Source organism: Cibotium barometz, chromosome 33 (genome assembly GCF_041138505.1).
Source record: "Cibotium barometz isolate CiBa-2024 chromosome 33, ASM4113850v1, whole genome shotgun sequence".
Lineage (NCBI taxonomy): Eukaryota > Viridiplantae > Streptophyta > Polypodiopsida > Cyatheales > Cibotiaceae > Cibotium > Cibotium barometz.
In genome coordinates, this window is record NC_141078.1 from 44,523,256 (window position 1) to 44,545,144 (window position 21,889).

The 21,889-nt window shown below is 39.2% G+C and overlaps 1 protein-coding gene and 1 long non-coding RNA gene across 2 annotated transcripts in view; one reads left to right on the forward strand and one right to left on the reverse strand.

The window, feature by feature from the left end:
* Positions 1-5,410: 5,410 nt before the first annotated feature.
* Positions 5,411-7,069, forward strand: LOC147619625 (uncharacterized). Its single transcript, XR_015261876.1, has 2 exons — positions 5,411-5,822; positions 5,920-7,069. It is a non-coding gene; the product is annotated as an uncharacterized LOC147619625 (long non-coding RNA).
* A 9,148-nt stretch (positions 7,070-16,217) lies between these two features.
* LOC147619626 (oxidoreductase, 2OG-Fe(II) oxygenase family protein) overlaps positions 16,218-21,889 on the reverse strand; it is a 37,097-nt gene continuing 31,425 nt past the window's right edge. The window contains exons 4-7 of the mRNA XM_086773299.1: positions 17,618-17,753; positions 17,402-17,468; positions 16,748-16,869; positions 16,218-16,647 (exon numbers count right to left, since the gene is read on the reverse strand). Of these exons, the coding sequence (XP_086629425.1) occupies positions 16,514-16,647; positions 16,748-16,869; positions 17,402-17,468; positions 17,618-17,753 (459 nt within the window). The 3' untranslated portion in view covers positions 16,218-16,513. The remainder of the gene's footprint in view (positions 16,648-16,747; positions 16,870-17,401; positions 17,469-17,617; positions 17,754-21,889) is intronic.

Genomic DNA, 21,889 nt, shown 5'->3' on the forward strand with positions numbered 1-21,889 from the left:
TAGTGTTAATGAATGTAAATTCCCTTGAGGAGCTTGTTAGAGGGAGTGATAGTGTAATGTAAGCAGCTTATTGTGAGCTTAATTCTTGGGTGTTTATCATTGTGTTGCCAAATTTCCATAGGTGCTCAACTATGGGAAGATTATTTTTGATGCAATAGTTAAATGCTTCTTTCATGGCCCTTTTTGTGCTTGTGTCTACTTTTGTCATGTGGGATGTGCAATAAGTTGCCGCACCATGTGCATTCAAAATGAATTTTATGTCAGTGTTTGCATCCCACAAGGAAGATAGCTTAGGGTTGAAGTTATTGGCTCTCTTTTCATTAGAATGAATGGTTTTGTGATGGAATGTCTCAATGACTGAATGTATTCCTCTTCTGTTGTGCTTTAAAATAACTCTAGCTAGTCATCAAAGGAAATTCTTGTTCCATAGTCAAGATCACCTAGGCACTTTGTGATTTATTTTTCTACTAGTGCTTCAAGATCAGGTTGACGGAACTCTCTTTCTTTGTCAATTGGTTGTAAAATCGACATTTTGCATGAAGGTGGCTTTGGGAAGTCATACTTGCATGGTCTTTTGCCCTTCTTGTTGCAGCCTCGTCAACAATGGTGGATTTGTGCATCTCGAAGTGTTCCATGCAAGTTATTACTATATCGATAGTTATATGCTTGTCTATGAAAGCAATAATCTCTTGATCTGAAGATCGTCCAATTGTTGGTGCATCTTAATCCATAGTAGGCCGTGATCATGTTGGCTACCTCTATTTTGGAACTCTATGACAAAGAAGAATTTAATCATCTTGCCCAAGATTGTTCTATCCCTTCTTAACTTTTGTTTGATTGCGTGAAAATGATGGACATAATATCTTGCAATTGTACAGGGTCTGAATGAAAAAGATGTCGAATATATGACGTTTCTAATTCATTTGTTGATCGTTGGATATTTGGATTAAGTCTTTGAAGGCATTCTACAAGATCTATCCACGAGCGTCTCTCAACACATGAGAATGTGACAAAGAATGCAGGGGGTCCAAGTCGTCGTATCATGCCAAACGCTTTCTTCTTCAATTTTTCTTTGTAGTCACTTGATGTTCGCAAAGCCTCAAAGTCCCTATACCCTATCCCTGAGGTCAGTAATCGTTCAATGTTTGTATCTTCTTGTACATCTTACGCATTAAGTTGCTTCCCATGCAATTGTGCCTTTCGAAGTCACACCCAAGTAGATGATAGAATCTTCAAGATAATTATCTTCATTATTTTGAAGACCAGATTCTCTACATTCCTTGCAAATCTTCTATCTTTATTCATTATCTCCCACTTTCCAACAATTGCTTGGTGTAGTGATCATGGCATAGGTTATGGTATGCTCTTCGTTGCCCAAAGAATAATGTTGGGAATGATATCTCTTCACAAAAGACATCTTGGAATAGGCTAAGTGGGAAAAAACCCTCAGATGGTGCAAGATGTCATTATAGTCAAAAACTTGTTGTGAGGTGTATAATCCATGGAGCAATGTGTTTGTTTCAAAGTTATCCCCATCAAAAAGCCCCTCATCAATTTCCAGAGATGTAGCAATGAATTCTTGTTGCTTTTATTCTAGTGAAGCTATGTGGTTAATCCATCGATCGTTAAGAATCACATTGTTGTCCCTATAGAGTGGTGTGGAAATAAGCTCATGTAATGCTTTCATTGTTAGAAATGGTCAAACAATCCCACTTATGTAACAATGTTTGTATTCAAGCTTGCGTTTAATGACCACCAATATGGATGCTTCCTCGGTCAAGAAGCGTGGCAATGCTGCTTGTGCTTTTTTCATGTTTACCATCACATTTATCGCACTTCCTCGCAATCATACTGTCCCTCATAGTTCAAGTCTTGAATTCGTGCAAATGGTAGTCTTGCCTCATTAGGATTATTCATTTGCATTATGGAACTTCCAAAGAAGTTTGGAATCCTACCAAGGTTTAAGGATCGTGCACATTTGTTGCATACATTGATTCTTTGTGAACGAATGTTATCATTGTTACAACTATTTGCACTATTGAAAGTAGCGAGGCCAAGTTCATTTAGTTTTTAAAATTGTTTCTTGAAGACCAATGTTTTGCAAGAAGAGCACGGATTGGAAGGTGTATCAGCTACAATCCTGAAATACATACCTTTCTTCCTTGTTATCCTTTGGATGGTTGCTTGTTGTTCTTGTTCGTTTCTACTCAAAGAAGCAAGGTCTAGATCTCTTTGTTTTTTCCATAGCCTATACACTTTGTCTTGCATTTGTTTATCCTTTGGATGGTTGCTTGTTGTTCTTGTTCGTTTCTACTCAAAGCAAGGTCTAGATCTCTGTTTTTTCCATAGCCTATACACTTTGTCTTGCATTTGTTTATCCATGGCAGTTCTTGTGGGACAAAGTGTTTTAAATTGGGCAACAATTGTGTGGGCAGGGGCTGTTGTTTCCACCTCCACTAATTTGTTCAAGATATCTTCTTCTTCAACAAGCCAACATGTGCGTTTTCAATGAGATGCAATATTGCCTTGGTTTGGGAATAGAAAGATACATGTTATTATGTCAAACATTAGAATCACCTTCACATTACTTCCACTAGCATTTGCATTGTAAGTCATATCTTCAATCCTCTTAAGCTTCTTGTAGCTAATTAACATTAAAGTCCAATTCATAAGCTTTGCAACCATATCACACACATGAAGTATTAACATTCTAGAGTTGCAAGTTGTTCCAAGGATCATATCAATTTGCTCTCTTAGTGCCGGTTCGTGTACACTTAGTTCATTGGCTTTGAAAAAAGAACACCAAACATGCAAGGTATCACTCTCTCAACCTTTCAGGGCTTCAACAATCTTTGAAGTAACCATAGATTTCAGGCCCTAAAAAGAACATTCATGATCCATGAAATGCACAAGAGCCAAAAATATATTCGTGTTAGAAGGAAATGGTTGAAAGAAATCCAAATCAATGTGTAAATTCTTAACACTTTCCACACTCAACATTGGTATTACATGTTCATTACATTGAGCCATTTAGATGAGATCACTTAAGAGGTATGGTTCTTTGCAAATTGAGACCATGCATAGAAAGAAAATCAAGGTTTAACTAATGATCTTATATTATATGAACAAAAAACGGTGGGTGTAGCTTTGAGTCAAATACAAAAAACAAGCTTCTTGATAAAGCTAGTTTCCTTGATCAGGCTGAAAATCTACAACATGGCCTTGGTGGTTGATAGAGAATGCACCAACCTTTCTAACATCAAAGCCTTAGCTTTCATGGAACTCTTGGAGTACATAGACAAAAAGGACTCATCAAGGCAGAGAACCTTGTCTACGTTAGCACCATAAAGTATGACATTTGTTTGGGAGCTATCACGCAAAGTAATCCTCACTTGCAAAGTTGCTATTGCTTTTGAGCATGCATAACAAAACCGATATGATGCATGCATAACAAAACCAATATGATGCTTGTGAACTCACTCTAGTGCATTTACATTCATTGCACATGTAGTCAATCTTCACACTGTTTAGGTTCACAATCTGCAAGCTCCCAAAAACTTGGAATGCAATGATAAATTTAGAAGAAAAGCAATTAAAAACAATGCTAATGAAAGCGATAGTTTAGCGTATCTCACTTTCTTGCCATATCCCAAAATGGAAACCTGACTTGTGAAAGCATTCATCAGTTTGTTTTGAATATGAGGTGTAGGAACACTAGTTAGGATAGTACCATCTAGTATTGATAGAGTGTTGCTTCTTTGCTTCCATACACTTATATTTCTAGCAACATACATTGCTATGCCACCCTCTTGGAAATCATTGACAATGTGATGATATTTAAAAATGACGTTTAGGCACAAAAGAGAGCTACAAGATACATGAAGAATCACACCAAGCAATAGCAATGGAAAGATCTAATTGACAACCAAGAGAGCCAAGAGAATGACACTTACACGATATTTTGAAAGTGGACAATCAACAATTGTTAATTGCTCAAGTTGTCCTCCATTCCCCTTTGGCACATTATCAATATTCACCAACTACAAATGCAATTGTGGCCACATCCACACTGATGGGCCACTTGTATTTCTACTAGATGAAACTTGAGAGAGAAATTCACTTATCTTCCTTTGAGGGAAGAAAGCAATCTCATAAGGGAATGGTTCACCTTTGATAATAGTAGTTGTTGCATCCACATGTGTTAAGGGAACCCTACCCTAACATGTCATGGAAAGTTTCCTATCCCCCGAGCTCGAGCAATGCTCAAGAGCTCCATCGTAGCTGCTCGTTCACTGCCATCCTTCCGCACTCTTGTCACCCCAAGGAAGTTGCCCTAATCCAATGGGTGATGCAGTCTCTCTCGCACGAGAAGATCATGTGAGATCTTCGCGGAAGACAATCACGTTGGTAGGCTAATCACTAGAATGATGGAATGTATGGTGAAGTGATGATTTTGTGTTGTTTTTGGGTGTACGAATTCACTTGGGAAACCCATAGAGAGGCATACCCATTACCTTGATTTCATTTTTTTGTGTTGTTTTTGGGTGTACGAATTCACTTGGGAAACCTAGAGAGAGGCCAGAGCTAGTGGATAGATGCACAATGGTGGAAAGACCACCTAGCTTGCTTGAGAAAAGTATTTCAAAGGTGTCAGTTGCATTGATCAACTATTATTGAATCCATTAAAATGCTAATTTTGGGTTAATCATAGTATTATATTGGGACACATTATGTCTAAAAATGGTATCTCCACATATGAAAGCAAAGTGAAGTTGATTTTGGAACTCCCACCAACCAAAAATTTTAAGAGAGTACAAAGGTTTATGGGACATGTTAGGTACTGTAGAAGGTTCATAGTATTCTATGCGAAGATTGCACGGCCATTGTATAGACTACTTGTAGTTTTTGAATGGACCAAGGAATGTTAGCAAGCATATGATGGACTTAAGAATGCCCTGGCAAGTGCACCTATCTTAGGACCCCCTAATTGGAACATAATCTTCCATGTGCATATTATTGCAACAAACTTTTCCATTGGGTGTGTGGTGGTATAACCAGGGGAGTACAAATTGAACTACCTTATTTATTTTGCCTCTAGGTAGCTTAATGAGGCAAAAATGAATTACCCCCCTCCATAGAGAGATAAGGCACTAAGGAAAGGTTTACAAGATGGTTGCTCCCACTCTTGGAGTTTGACTTTACAGTTATAGTAAGAAAGGGAACATAAAATGTACTATCTGATCATTTGTCACCCCCACGAATTCCTAATGGCAAAGCTACCACGAGAATTGATGACGATCTCCCGGATGCTTGCTTTTTTAAGATTAACATGGTACCTGAGTGGAGTGATGAAATATTAAAATACCTTACTTATGGTTTTTTGCACAATCAACCCTTGAATAAACATAAGATGCAGCGACTTAAGATACAATCTGAGTATTACTTCTCAAAGTAGGTAATGGTTATATTTCATAATATTTGTTTCGTGTTTAAGTTATATTACTTATTTTATTTTTTGTGCCCTAATCATTTCTCTTGCTTACCTCACCAGGTTGCTATTATGGTCCACATTAGCTATCGACATGCAGAGGCCCATGTAGATGGGATAGCGAGTACCCCCAAGGCCTGTGTGATTATTCGAGAGTATCATTTCTATATCAGTGCGATGATGGTTCACATGATGCACATTTTGTGCAACATTGTTTTCGTCTCCATAACGATTTTTACGAGATTGTGGGATCACATGTGGCCAGCAATGGGTTTGGTGGTCGGATGGCTGTGGCGCACAGTTCAAGTCGCTGACAGTTCTATTGGCTCTATAGGTAGTACTTATGGTTCTCTTATATTCGCAATTAAACTAAATTCACTAGAACATCTTAAAGAAAACAATAACTAAGACTTTGTTTTATGGGTATATAGGTGGCATGTATAGTCTAGTATCCCAGTGATTTGGCCATTCTTTGAGACTGGTCACACAGGAAGGGAGAGCATGATGGTGCGGGCGCGTGTGTGAAACGTGCCCTGAGACGTCATCAACTCGGTAAGATGATGAGCGGTTCAGAGATGCGGGCACATGGTTTAGTGGTGCTCCCAACATTTGTGTGGGAGTGCAGCATCATCATATCCCAAACGTGATGCTCGGATTGTCGGGAGATTTTTTGGCATGTGGATGGTGGCATGATTGACCGTAGAGCCTCCCGTGATTGCGACACAGTACCTGGCACCTTGGGCTTACATTCCATCAGGAGCACGTGCATGGCGGCCCCCCAGGATTTACACACCACGATGGTTTGCATGCTACTGTGGAGCATGTATGGATGGCGATTGGTCACATTGTGCCTCGAGAGGATGGGCAGATGCATGGATACAGTCAGTCCTCTCCCCCGAGCATCCTTCACATCCAGTGTTGTTCGATGAGTACATAGGTCCTATGTTCAGGCCAGCTATGATGACCTGACAGATTTGCTACAAGAGGGTGATGTATTTGCTATTATTGCCAGTGAGGGCAATAGCAAGGGAGTAGACTACTATCTGATGAGTTGCACTAGGCCAAAGTACATCCTTGACTAGGATACAGTGGTGGATGATCATGGGTTTTCTTTCGACGCCCGTAGCATGATTGTGGTGGCAGGCCAGTTCTACCAGCAAATTCGACTTCATCGGGGGAGTCTTGAGTTCCAGCAGTGGAAGTGGGAGTTAGAGGCATTTCAGTTCTCTCATCTAGAGGTTGCTACCACGCTCACTCTTGATCGAGTACAGAGCCGAAAACATAGTTCTCACCCTCGTTTTCGGCTTCAAGTGGATGACCATGAGAGAATTCTAGAGCATTTGAGAGCTAGAGAGGGTGTTGCTAACGAGATCTCTATCTTGATAGTGACTAAACTCAGACTAGCTGGGTTAGCTCACTTACATTGTACTTAGATTTATTGGCAGTGACTAACCTCAGAATAGCTGGGGTAGCTCATTTTCATTATGCCTTGATCTTTTGAGTTAGAACCCAGAGTGACTAGGTTAGCTCACATTCTGATGTAATTAGTTGATGTTTTTATCATTATGAGTTTTTTCATTATTGAGGATCATTGCATTTTAGTTTTGATGTTCATGGATTTTGGATTTTTTAACACTTTGGCTATCATATTGTTTGTTGAAAATCCCTATGCCATTATACCCAAACATGCTCTGATGGTGACCAAACTTTGCAAGCATGTGGAGGGGACCCACCCCCACATGCTCGCAAAGTTTGATCCCCATCGAAGCATGTTTGGGTTAGCAAATTAGTGCCCAATGCATCTTTTTCAAGTCTCTTGGTGCTTGAGAGACCATGGAAAATCCCGCTCTTCCCCCAAACATGCTCCGATGGTGTGACCAACTTTGTAAGCATGTGGGGGGGACCCACCCTCACATGCTTGCAAAGTTTGGTCCCTATCGTACCATGTTTGGGTTAGTAATTAGCACCCAGTGCGAATTTTTTAAGTCTCTTGGTGCTTAAGAGGCCATGGAAAATCCCGCTCTTCCCCATACCATCATACCCAAACATACTCTAATGGTGACCAAACTTTGCAAGCATGTGGGGGAGCCTAGTGTGTGGAGTTTTCAAGTCTCTTGATGCTTGAGAGGCCATGGAAAATCTCGCTCTTCCCCATACCATCGTACCCAAACATGCTCCGATGGTGACCAAACTTTAAAGAGCAAGATTTTCCATGGCCTCTCAAGAACCAAGAGACTTGAAAAATCCGTACTGGGAGCTCATTGCTAATGCGAATATATTTTGATATAGGGAGAAAACTTTGCAAGCATGTGGGGGGACCCACCCCCACATGCTCGCAAAGTTTGGTCCCCATCAGAGCATCTTTAGGTTAGCAATCACCACCCAGTGTGGACTTTCAAGTCTCTTGGTGCTTAAGAGACCATGGAAAATCCCACTCTTCCCCATACCATCGTACCCCAAGAAGTAGTGGAGAGAAGCTGAGAAGAGAATTCAAGATTTTTCTCATGATGCTTCTCAATTAAGTGGGGGGGGGAACGATAACCCTATTTTATGGCTTTAAACTAGTCATCTCAAAGTCTATTTTTAAAGCATTTTTTGTTGTTTTTAGCCTATTTTGAGTGATAAATAGCCTATTTTCAACAAGAAAATTAAGTATTTTGGGGACTCCCCTAATATAAGTTTTTAAACCTATTTAAAGCTATACTAGTCATTTTTAGCAAATTTAATGTATGGAGGAACCGATATTTTATCAATTTATAATTTATAAGTTGAGAGTGAATATGTTGCCGAGCCTTGTTAGGATCTAGAATTCATAGGGGATGAGTAGGAGTGCATAAATATAGCAATTATCAACCATTAGAAGCATTGAGGACCAAAATTTGGTCAGTTGCACATGAGAGATGTGAAGAGACATGAGTTTAATGTGAATGTGACTCAAGATTTCATGGGGAAATGGGTAGTTATGTATGAGAAGAAGTCATGGAGAAGAAAAGAGATTAGGGGATTGATTAGAAGCACTTGGGCTAAGTGCGGGCTGAAATAATGATGCTTAGGCTATTATCTATTGCCCATAGCCATCATTTATCCATCTCTATCATGCTTCCTTGCGTATAATGACTTAGTTAAGGGGTGGTTAGTAATTAGAGAGAGAGAGAGAGAGAGAGAGAGAGAGAGAGAGAGAGAGAGAGAGAGAGAGAGAGAGAGAGAGAATTAGTGCATTGCTACAAATGGATGGAAGGAGGACAGAATCCAAATCCTAGGAGGCTTGGCAACATCTTTACCGTCAACCAATCAATCAAAACCAACAATCTATTTCTTGGTAATTATTCAACTAATTGAATGTGATTAGAGGATTAATTAAGCATCTTTCTTAATTATGGTAGAGCTTAAGGTAATGAAGAAAGTACTTAATTTATTAATTACTTTTATAGTTTTATTCAAAATAGAGAATTAAATTAATGGACAAAGCTTAACCTGATCTATTGAAATTTTTTGAAACCATAAGGATGAATTATTCAAATATATTATTTTCAAGTAATATTTTTAAGAAACCTACTTAGAAAAATATTTTAGCTTAAAGGAGTATATCAGAGGTGTATCTAAGAGAGTCATTATAATTTAAAAATTTAGAGAATGATAAATGAATGTTTATTATGTTAAATTATTGTTTTTTGTGGTAATTTTAAAGGGTAAAAATATTGTTTATTATGTTAAATTATTGTTTTTGTGGTAATTTTAAAGGGTAAAAATATAATAAATCAATCAAAATAAATAGTAAATTAATGAAAACAATTATGAAAAATTGTGAGGATTCTTCTTTGCTGTAATTTATCAATGAGAAGTGGTTGAAGTGTTTTAAAAAAGTCTTTAAGAAATAATACTAGAGTTTCTTAAATTTTATGCTACATCTTGGAAAATTTATAACTAATTATTTAAAAGGAAATTGAGGATGGCTATGATTTATTTTGTATGAAGTTTTACCTTTTTTAAAGGATTTTGATAAAAAAAATGAAAACTAATAGTAATTTCTTTATAAAATGAGCTTAAATAGTAGAACACTAGTGGGTTAATAAATCCATAGTTAAAAGGAATTGGGAAATAATTAGAGAATAAGAAGTGAATATTTTATTTAGAAGAGTAAGTATGTGAAATATGAAGTGTAATGGGTTTTAATTAATAGTAGTTGCTTTGTAAAATATCTTAAGGGATTATAAGATGGTGGTTAATAAAAGGAGAGTATTAGAAGGAATTAGTCATCTAAGGACTACAAATGAGTTATATATAAATGTATGAATAAATAAAAATTCTCATACAATTAATCCTTAAGTAGTGTAACAACCTAATACTTAGTTGGCTAGAAACTTATTAAGAGAGCTATTTAAGATTAGATTATTCGAGGGTCAATAACCCTACGGTGGTTGGAAGGGTATATGTCATGCCTACAAGTGTGATGGAAGAGCAAGCATTGCTAGGAAGACCATATTAGTGAATTGGATTATTCCGTACAGTTTTGGAAGGAATGGACCATCCAAGTGCAAACAAAAGACGACCAAAAGAAGCTACAATAATGGAAGGAATGGGCCATCCAAGTGCAAACAAAATACGATTGAAAGAAGGTACCCTTTTGGCCCCTAAGTTTAGAACAAGATTTGTTTTTGACAATGACGTAGGGGAGTTTCTCTAAGTGATAATGATTTAATATAATGTGAGCTTGCGCCTTACACCATAAGATAATTGAAAACGATACAAAGCAACACGTGTTTGTTCAGTATGCCGATTGATATCTAAAACTGGTCCAATGAGACGAAGGTATATATTATTTGGGTAATACTATGGATTAACACTTGGCACACCTGTCGGTGGGTTGTTCACCCTGTGAACAAAGGTCAGACCTACACGAGAATCCTACAGATAAGGTATAATTAGCCACCTTTCTTGTGGATGTCCTAAGTGGATGTCAAAATTGCACATCAATATGTGCATCCGGATATTCATTGGAGAACATCTGAATTTGTCAATGCAAATAAAATTGAAAAGATTGTTGGCCTCCAGCAGCAACCAACTTTGCATCTACATCTTCTTCTTCTGCATTTCTCTAGAATGCCTGATTACCTTGCCAAGGAATCAAGCGATTCTTTGATTATATGTCTGATTGTGGCTTGAGTTTATGTGGGATCCGAATGGATCCCAATGATACAACTGATTGATTAAATGGTGGGCATTGATCTACTGGAGAAACTTCTAGTGGCTCTCCCCTCCATAATGATGGATAAGTAGCTTTATTATGTTCCATCCTTCAAGTGCATTTTTATGTTGAACATTTTGCAAGTTGTCTTTCAAATGTTTGAATTGTATTTCTACCCAAATTAGATTGCTCTTTTAGCATAGTATTGATGCTTTGTAAATTATTCAATTTTTTTTAGAAAATTTGTTTCCATTTGGTGCATCCTTTCTTCCTATTCATCCAGCTTTTGGGTTGCAGCCAAAAGCTTTTTTGAGGATTCGACTTTCTTTTGAAGTCGTTGAACGAGTTTTGCATCTTTTTTTTACTGCTCAATCATTTTTGCTCGATTCTTTTGGAGCTTCTGATTAGCCACTTCAAGATTCTAGTGTTGTTGGAACTTCTACCAATTCTGCTAAATCTGCATTGCTTAGTTTTGCTCCTTAATTTCTACCATTGAGCTACAACGAGCCACACTTGATGATATATAAGCATACAAATTGCACCAAGTCTAGGCTCACTTCCTTAGGAAAAACTATTGAAGACAAGGCACCATGAGGGTTTCACCACCTTGTTCGAACTCTTCTCCAGTTAACTTAATGGTTTCTCGTGTCTCTGCTCTGCTGCCTTATCTGCTTGTTGCTACTTTCTTCTATTGCCTCATTTTCATCAATGTATCTAGTGCTAGTCTTTATCTTCACAGATTAGGGAGCTGCCCTAAAGGCGTACATTCCCTTGGCTTGTGTTTATCGTAGTCAAGCTGTTGGTCACAACAGATTGAGATAAGGAGCAATTTTTATCTTTCTCAAATTTGGGTTCAAATGCTTCATCTCTGCAAGCTAGCCCATGACACCTGTTTGCTCATATGTACAGCAAAGAACCATCCCATGGATCACTTTGACATGATAGTTGTCTTATGTGTTAACATAAGCATAATGTGGAATGCAGCTCCTAATCCCAATCTGTATGGTTCTCATTCACTACTTTCTTCAAAATTCTTTGTAAAATCTTGTTAGAAGACTCCGCTTGTCCATTGGCCTATGGATAATACACTGTAGACTTCTTGTGAATTAGTATGTGTTTGCTGTGTCAACTTTTTAAATCTTGCCTTAAGAAAATTGTTGCCTTGGTCACTGACTAATTTTATCAGACATCCAAACCTTGTCATGATTATCTCATATAGAAATTTGGCCACACTGAATTGGCTTTATTATCTCTCAAAGATCTAGCTTCTACCCATTTGGTATAATAATCCATTGCCACTAAAATATATTGTTGCCAGTCCAGTGAACAGAAGATTTAAATGGTCCAGGAAAATCCAAACCTTATTTTTGAAAGGGTTCCAAAGGTAATATTAGAGTATGAGGCATCGGATCTGTTGCATTTGGCTGACCTAATCTTTGACAAACATCACACTCACGAGTAAACTTCCAAGCATCCTTTAGCAGCGTGGGCCACCATGATCCCGCTTGAAAGATCTTCCGGCTTGTAACTTCTCTAGAGAAATTGCCACCACTTATGCCTTGGTGGGCCTCCATTAATACTGCTTGTTGCCTATGTGTGATTGCACAAATTGATGAATAATCTGATCGATGTCCCACTAGCAATCACCAAAAATGTTTTGCTTTGGTGTGCTAATCTCTTTTGGAGACCTCGGTTTATTCCTTCTTCCGAAAACTACCTTATGCCAGAAAAACAAGCACTTATCATACCAATTCAAGAAAATAGATATTTCAAATAAATTTGCATCTGCCGCTAAATAATTCCGTATCCCTTCTAGTGGCTCTCCAGTCTTAATTCTGGATAAGAAATTTTCCACTGCATGTTGGTTATTATCCGGTGTATGATGAATAGTGAAATCAAATTCGTGCAAAATCAACATCCATCTTGCTAATTTTCCAAGTAAATTGGACACCAAGAAAAGCAAGGCTTGGTGATCCACATAAAAAGTAAAAATTGTTACCTAAAAGATAATGTCAGAATTTCTTAACAAAATAAATAATCCCAAGAGCTGCCCGTTCTATAGTGGAATAATTTCTTTCCGCTCCTGGACAACATGCGGTTCTGACGGTTGAATAATTGGGATAATAACTAGCATAGCATGTAAATATCTGAAAGCTTGATGTGCTATCCAATCATAGTCCAATTTATACGGAACCTTCTTCCTTGTAAGGAGATACGTGGGATATGCCATATATGCTAAGAATCTCAAAAACTGACTATGCCATTTGATTCAGTAAGAAGTTATATAGGATATGTCACATTTGCTAAGAATATGCGAAACTGAATATGTTATCTGATTGCCTGTAAAGGAGACATGTGCTAATTGTTGTAATTACGATTATTGGGTTGCTTATTGGTTATGGTGAGCTTAGAATAATACCAAATTTTTGAAACATTGTGACGTCTGCCAACATGGTTTAACCATTGCGAACCTTGAGGTTCCTAGTCTTGCTCCCACTCCTTCACACTAGAGCTTTGCCCAAAAATAGGGTAATTTAGTGCTCTTTTCATGAACTTTATGGTGATGTTTATAGAGTCAGTTGGTGAATCTAGGGCTCGAAGGACCATGGGCACTCATGTTTCAAGGTGTTTTATTGTTCTTGTGCTCATGTCTACATTTTCTTGGACACTCGATGACAATGGATTCAAAGAAATTTTACCTTCTTAATTGTGGGAACAAGACTCTGTTGGAGTGCTTGACCTTTGCTGGGACGGAAGGTTGGGTGGGGTTTGAGAAAGTGTGGTTTGATGCACTATGGTCTATTATATATTATCATTTTCAACAATTAGTGCAGATCAGGTTTGTAGCAAGGGTTTCACTCTGGTGAAACGTCTAGTGCTTTCTGAAGCAGGTCTAAAATTAATTTCAAACATGTTCATTTTACTCAAGCTATAAACGTAATTTTTTAATATTTTTTTAATTAAGTTTTAAGATTTTTTGGTTATATAGTTTTTTTTTCTAAGCTCACATCTCTAGGTTTACATTTGTTGACCCATGTGTATGTTAATTCAGGCCTCTAGACTCACGTCTCTAGGCACATGTGTATTGGCTCATGCCTGCTGACTCACATCTGTAGGCTCATCTTTTTGTATAAAATAGGTTCACATACTTTATTTTTATAAAATAAATCTACTTGGGACCATGGTCACAACAAAACTGTTGAAACGTGAAACGTGTTTCGCTGTTGAGCCATTTCAATCATGGAAGTTTTATCCAACATTTCAGGGCAGCTAAAAAGTAGAGAAGGAAGAAATAAAAACGTTTAATATTAAACATTATTACAATTTTTGCTTGTGGCTCCACCAATTATGAGACATGTTAGTTTTTGTTTATGTAACATGTATACAATAGGACTCAGAATGAGGAAATCACTCAAAATTGTTCATTGATACAATCAACAATAAATATATTGTAGTTTTAAACTTTGTTTAGTTATTTGCTACTAGATTTTGGTACTTTTGTTTTTTTGATTGTATGTATTAAAGTAAAATTGTAACTAAGTTTGAAGACCCAAGTTTAAAATTTCATATTTAGGCCCCTAAATTGGAGGAAAAAATTACACTTTCGTTCCCAATTGAAAGCCTAAATCTGAAATTTCTCATTTTGGCAAGCCCAAATTTGAAACTTCAAATTTAGGTCCTCAAATTGGCGGGAAAAAATATCCAAATCTAAAAATTTTCTTAGATTGAAGAAAAAAATTCTACTTTTTCTCTCCACTTAAAGGCCCAAATGTGAAATTTCAGATTTAGACCCCGAGCCTTCATATTTTATTTATATAATACTTTCGATCTATCATTTCATTGTCAACCTGTACGGCATTGAAATGTTACGTTCTAAAATGAATCGTTTCAAGAACGTTTCGTTTCAATAGTGAAACGTTTCGCGACGGTGACCTTGCTTGGGACACATAATTTTATACACTAGACCTATGATAGGGTTATTGGGTAAGTCTTTAAAGCAATAATAATTGGTTAGTACAATATTAGGTATATCTCTAGAATCATATCTCTAAACTCACAACTCACATATCTAGACTCACGACTCATGTTTCTAGGCTCGTGTGTTTACTCGTGTCTTTTTTCATGGGACTATGGACTCATGTCTCCCAAACCAAGAGCTCATTTGATCTGGTTTTTGAAGTTTTAAAAGGTTTTTAAGACTTGATGGGAGGTGACTAGGAGTCCCTAATTAATAGTGGTTATGCAAGTGTTTTAATGATTTTTTTAAATTATTTTTTTTGGTTTTGCATTCTTCTAAGCTATCAATTCAAACAATGCATGAAAAACTATAAAATGCATAAATAAAAATTAACTGTTCCACTAATCCACACCTAATGGAGCTTAATGTTTATATTTTTAGAGTGGTTTCCACTCATAACCATAATTTACTAGCAAGCTTACAACCAATCCTATCTAGCAAGCATCCCTTAAACATGCAAGACTTAATAGCATACATGCACGCAAGAAGAGGAAAGAGAACACTCACAAGTATTCTATTGCAAGGAAATGATTGTGTATTACTTATTGTCAAAAAAGACATACAAGTGACTAGTTTTCACACTAGGCTAACTAAACTTAAAAATAGTATGGCCTCTATCATTAGTCTTAAGCAAGTATGTACACAAAGTCCTCAGACTAGGCTACTTTATATGTTCGAGCTCCATCTTACAAAAGATAAGTGCTCATTCGTGCGAGTAAGATGACAAAGCGCCTCTTACATTCGAGCGGGCAAAACTTTATTAACCCACGGAGTGGTTTAACAATGCCATATGTATAGCCTTGAATTACATTCTCAAGGTTTGTAGCCTTGACTTATCCTACTTTTCTAAACATTACAAGAGTAGAAAGTCTATAGCCTCGGCTTATCCTATTTTTCTGAACATCACAAGTTGTAGCCTTGATCTGCTTTCCCAAGAAAAGAAATGGGGAGGGTTGCCATGAATTTATTGGTATGATTTAAAATTGGTTCATTGTGATCCCTCTACTATAGGCTCCAAAACTCAATTTCCATTTGAAGGCAACTACTCATCAAGGATTGGAAAATGGCCAAGGGGAAGCCATTCCATCTTCCCATGGTAAAATGGCTTCCCAAAGTGACCAGCGAAATCATGATATTCTGTCATGTCAACCTTAGAAGTATAAATTCCACATTAACACCTTATTAATATTCCACAATAAAAAGTCTTTCAATAAAGGGTTGAGGTCTAGTTTGGCACGACTAATGAGCATGACAGTTTTGAGTGAACCTTGGATCAACATATATATTCTGAAAAGAGACCTTTCACGTTTTAGTCACACGAGGATCAAAGTAAATATACCAAGAAGCTCAAGGTATATAAACTTTGATCTCCATTCCAAACTATGCTCTTGAACCTACTCAGCTATTCCTTTGCAGCCCATTTCAACATGATGCGACTATCATTGCCATCCACTCATCTAAATGTAAGCTACACTTCAGCTTCTGCTTTCTCATTTTTCTGTTCATATTAATGTGACTACAGAAGGTCCAACAAGTACTCTTATTATGATTCAAAACATAAGTGAAGTATGATCTTTCCCATGAGATATCACAAAATCTCTAATCCCAAACATAGGTGGACAGATTGCATTCTGGCATATACACACCAGACGGAATGCTTGCAAAAAGTTGGGACACCTTTCGTCCTTCGTGACTCCCCCCCCCTTGCTGACAATAAAAAGCCAGAGAGAGAATTTCCAACTGTGAAAGGAACATGATCTAACCGAAAGGGATCGTCACAAGCGCAGTCGCAAATGCAACTGAGTTCTTGATTAACAATATTTCAGAAAACTTGCCGAATGTTTAAATTGATCCTTGATGTTCTGATGTAATCTATGAATGGCACACAAGAAGGATCAGAGAGGTCAAAATCTGGTACATCGGAGTCCTCAGGATCCACAAAAATGCGAGGCACACCTGCAGGCATGCTATAATCAGTACATCTTGCACTATGTCGAAACCTTGAGGATCTCGACACAGCATAAAAGTGAGTCATAAGATTTGTAGCAAAACAAACCATGAAAGCAACCCCTGGCAGGTCCTGCCATCAATACTACATCTCCACTTCTGAGGAACATTGCAGTCGGTTTCTCCTCTCTTGATGTACCACCTAGTAAAAATATAGCCTTGCATCCAAAACTGCAAAGAAGAGTCTTTAGTACTCTTTTTGAAGTGGATACATCAAACACGTTGCTAAAGAATTGCACACACACAAACAGCACCCAGACAAATCACTTCTTTATAATGTGATGCTTAGGTTTATAAGCAATATCAGCTAATGGCTGGACAACCAAGGCCCCTATCAGAAAGGCATACATAAAACTTTAAAAGCCCCATACTGTCTTGTGGTTTCCCCTGCTAATCCCCTTTCTTCTCTTTTGTATTTCTCCAAAACTGGGTAAGATGAAGTCAGGGATACAATACAAGCTCAGCCTTGATTTTTGGCTCAAAGAATGGGAAATTTTCTTATGTTCTCATCAGCACCCAAGCATAAGATGAGATAGTCTAGACTAGTGTGAATAACACAGAAGGCAGAAGATTCCATGCCAGAATTGTTTTTTCTTATAAAGGGAAAATGTCCTGCCTTTGGTTTGAAAAACATTTGGAGAAACGTGCAGAGGGAAAAAACAAGGAAATCTTTGAAATGTACCACCAAGACCATAGGACAAACCTGATGCTGACAATGGGCTTGCTCCAATCAGCTTCCATATCATCAAGATGCCCCCCCAACATATCATCTATGCGAAGAAGAAATGTTGACCATCACACTAAATCTCAAAAGAACGACAATTTTTTACTGCTACTAAGCTTAAAACAACGAGAAGAGCACTCCGGTCAAAATGGGCATTTTTCTTAACAACAAAAGAGAAACCAGCCCAACGCTTACCACATCCAAAATAGTTCACAATGGCAGCTTCAGCGTGAAAATGGGCTCCATTCATGGCAGGCTTTGCAAGCGTGCTGGCAAGTTCAGAAAGCTCTTGCGGAATTTTTCTATAAGGTAGAGACAAGTCATAAGCACGCTGCAAACACAAAATGAAGAAGGTCTTCATTAGGTTCTGTGACAGTAATAACACTTTCCCGGCCTGCCTCTAAAATTTGCAAGCAAAAGCATCCAAAAATAAACTCAAACTTGTTTTTTCATGAACTGTTGAAAAAAAAAAGTGCTTTCCCTTTTTAAAAAGGAAAAACTCAAACAGCTTATTTTTTCATGAAATGTTGAAAAAACAAAATGTCCTTTCCCTTTAAAAAAAATAAAAATCAAACAACTTGTTTTTTCATGAACTGTTGAAAAAAAAAAGTGCTTTTCCTTTTTAAAAAGCAAAAAAAGAAAGTTGAAACAATCTTAACCAACAACTTTTTTTGGTAGACAGCTGAAAAGGATGCTGTCCCAACCTTTACAGAGATCTTTGAAAACAAAACTTTCCTGTCCTTTGTCTTGCCAATTACTTATCTTAACAAATACATATCCGGAAGTAAACAATACACCAGGCAAGAGTGCACCCACACGCCCGCAAGCACATACGACCACACACATATCAACCAGCAACTTGTCTTTCAAGAACATTTGACAAAGGGTACAGTGGAAAAAGTTAAAACAATCTCGACTTGCAATTTTTTGGTAATCTGCTAAATCAGATACCGTCCAAAGACTTTGCCTAAGCCAAAGTGAAAAGGGATTTACCACCAATTTTTGATATGGTTTATGTTGCTTTCAGCTGACAGTGAGCAAGGAGCATAACTGATGTTGAGAGAGAGAGAGAGAGAGTGACATTGATCAGCAAGATAATCAGCAGAATTAACAAGGGGATTAATGAGGGGCTTAGGTGAGATACACAAGTTGTGGAAAAGCATATTTTCATTATGGAAATGGGTCCTTTTTATAGAAGAGACCCTCCTTTACACAGGTGAGGCATATGCTGCCACCACATATGCCATATGCCAAACATGCTGCCAAGTGTCCCTAATAGGTGTCACTTTGCCACACATCACTACTTACATAATATCCTTCTAAGAAGCTATTCCCACACAAAAGAACTCATACACACTAGCGGTTGTTCTTACACATTGGAACCACTTTATTTAAAGCCTAAGCTTGCACATAATACAATGCTAGTTTACACAACCACCTAGCACTTGTTTATTCCCACATTAAACACTACTTAATATTCAATGCTCCTCCCCATGGTGAAAATGTGGCTAGAAAGCCTAGTCATCATTGACTAGGTTTTCTTTTCTTCTTGTTGCTGCTGTTTGTCAGGCAGAAGTGGCAGAGTTTGCAGAGTCTTCATCAGCTTTCTGCTTTGCAAGTCTCTTCCAGCACTCTTTGATGTGTAGTGCCTTGGCTTGTGGTACTTTCCTTTCTTCTTCTTGCTGTCACCCTGTCACGAGTCTAGAGAAGAAGGCTTGGTTTCCTATGCTTGCATCACCCCTAGATTTGTTCTTCCTTGTCTGCTCCTCACTGAAAAGTAATCCAACCAGCTCCTCAAAGGATTGCCACCTCCTCTCATAGAGAAATTCAGAGAAGTATGGAAACTCTGATAGAAGTCAAGTAAGGAGTTAAGGATGGTGGTGACCAATTTCTTGTTATCAACTACCTCATCTATATTCAGTAGCTGTTCTTTTCGGTCTGTTACCTTGATAAGGTGATCTGTGATGGAATCACCTCGTTCATGGTCAAGTTGTCCAACTCCTGCATCAGGTACATGATTCTGTTAGAAGTCATCTCCTGTCTATTTGTATACACCAAGGCCTCTGTTGTGGGTGTGCCCGCCCGTATATCATTTTTCCACACTCCCTGTATTTTTTCCCTATTTTTTCCCATTTTTCCTAGTGGTGGGAGGGCTGCCAGATGATGCCAGGAGCACCCCATTGCTGGCCGACTGGATCTTCATCAGTCGTGGGCTTCAGGGCTGCTGGCCGACTGGTTTTGATCAGTCGTGGGCATCAGAATGCTGGCCGACTACATTTATTCAGTCGTGGGATTATTTTCTCCAGTCGTGGGCACTCTTGCTGCTGGCCGACTGCCCTCTAGGAGATGTATATATAGCCCCTCAGCCCCCACCACTCTCATTCAGTTTTTCCGGGATCTTGTGTATAGAGAAGAGTTTACACACCCATCTCTCTGTGTTTCTTGTGCTGTTTATTTTCTGCAGTCTACTTGCTCTTGTCTACCTAAGTTTGGTTATCGTTTCCGCTGCATATTCTGACATGGTATCAGAGCCCTAGGCTCTAGGAGATCTTGGGCGTTTTTCTGAGCAAGAGGGGGAGCAACAGGTTGCTGATTGGTGGACTGTTTCGGGCTGAACGGGAAGAGAAGGTGCAAGAGGAAGGCGGGCAAAGGTGCTGGACAGCCACTTGCAGATTTTCAAAAAAAAATTTTCCCACCCACCCTTTCAGGTTACTCTCCGCGATGGCAGATTTACTAGAGATGGCTGAGAAGCACGTGAAGATTCCGACTCTCCCCACGTTCCCAGTGGATCGTCAGTTGGACGGGTCCAATTACGGCATCTGGAAGGTCATGATGGAGTCAGTTCTGGAGTCATATGACCTTGCTGATTTTATTATCATAGGGGTGCCACGGCCGGAAGCGAGGAAGGGGAGTTATTATCGACGCGGAAGGACCGAGAGGCACAGGCACACATGTGGGATCGTGTCAACGCCAGGGTCCGGTCGTTTATTTTCCTCAACTGCACACCACAGGTGATCAACCATGTGAAGCACATGACGTTGGCGAGAGGCATATGGGAGCACTTGGCTTCTTTGTATAACAGGGTGTCACCCATGAAGCGGATATCCTTGGAAGTGCAGATGCTGGTTATGAACCCTGCAAAGTCTTCGACAATGCGGGAACACATCAACAAGCTGCAGGCCCTTCAGCAGGAAGTCCTTCAAGCTGGGAAAGAGATATCATCCGAAGATATGGCCATCACGTTACTTTCCCACTTGCCTGGTCAGTATTCTGCTTTCTATTCCTCGTTGATCACGAGTGGCAGGCTCAGCACCATTACTTGGGAGGAGCTTGTGCCAATGGTCTTGGACCAGGAGGAACGTTTCACGAACCCTCCTCACGGCGGAGGTTCGGAGGCCTTAACTGGCCAACGGTCGAAAGGCCGTAATACCAACAAGGACAAAGGGAAGGCTTCACCTGAAAAGTCTTCTGAGAAGAAGCCTGATCCAGAACGAGAGAAGCTGAAGGCCGAAAGATCTTGTAATGAATGTGGCGAGAAAGGCCACTACTGGAGGAAGTGCCCTAAGCGGACAGGGAAGAGTGCTGATTCCTCAGCCTCAGCTGCGAAGACTCCGGCATTTGTGCACTTAGAGATGGTGGACTCCGATGCTTCATCATCTTCGAGCGAGGAGGCAGTTGGCTTCACCACTAAGGATACCCGGGAATGGATTCTCGACAGTGGTGCTTCCAGGCACATGACTCCATCCCGTGACTTCTTTCTGGATCTAAAACGACAGTCAGGTCGTATCTTTATTGGCGATAACTCCACTATTCCGATACATAGTGAGGGCCGGATGGAGATTATTCCCGACAGCAAGGGGGGCAAGCATGCTTCCCGTGTTCTTTATGTCCCTGCTCTGGGTTTTCATCTTCTGTCAGTGCATGAGGTATGCAAGACTGGCTTTCGGGTGGAATTTGAGGAGCATTCAGTTGCTCTAAGGGACCGTGAGACAGGCAAAGTTGTTTGGGAAGGCGGTGTGGAGAATGGCATCTACAAGCTCTCTGCACTCTCCTCATTGACAGGCTCTCAGGTCGGAGACTTGTGGCACTTTCGTTTTGGCCACTTAAATGTGGATGCTTTGCGGCGCGCCTTCGGGGACAAGATGGTGGTTGGCTTGCCAGATGTTGGTAATAGGCAAGGACGCTGCAGTTCTTGCATACGTGGTAAGCAGCACAGGGAATCCTTTCCGAAACAGGCTTCCAGGCGGGCTTCGAAACCATTGGAGTTGATTCACACTGACTTGTGTGGACCACAGCAGATACCATCCTTGGGAGGATCTCTCTACTTCATGCTGCTTGTTGATGATTGTACCAGATTCACGTGGGTCTACTTTCTTTCCCAAAAGGACCAGGCTTTTGCTCGGTTCAAGACTCTCAGGGCTGACAAAGGAGGTGAATTCTCCTCGACTGTATTTTTCCGGTTTTGTG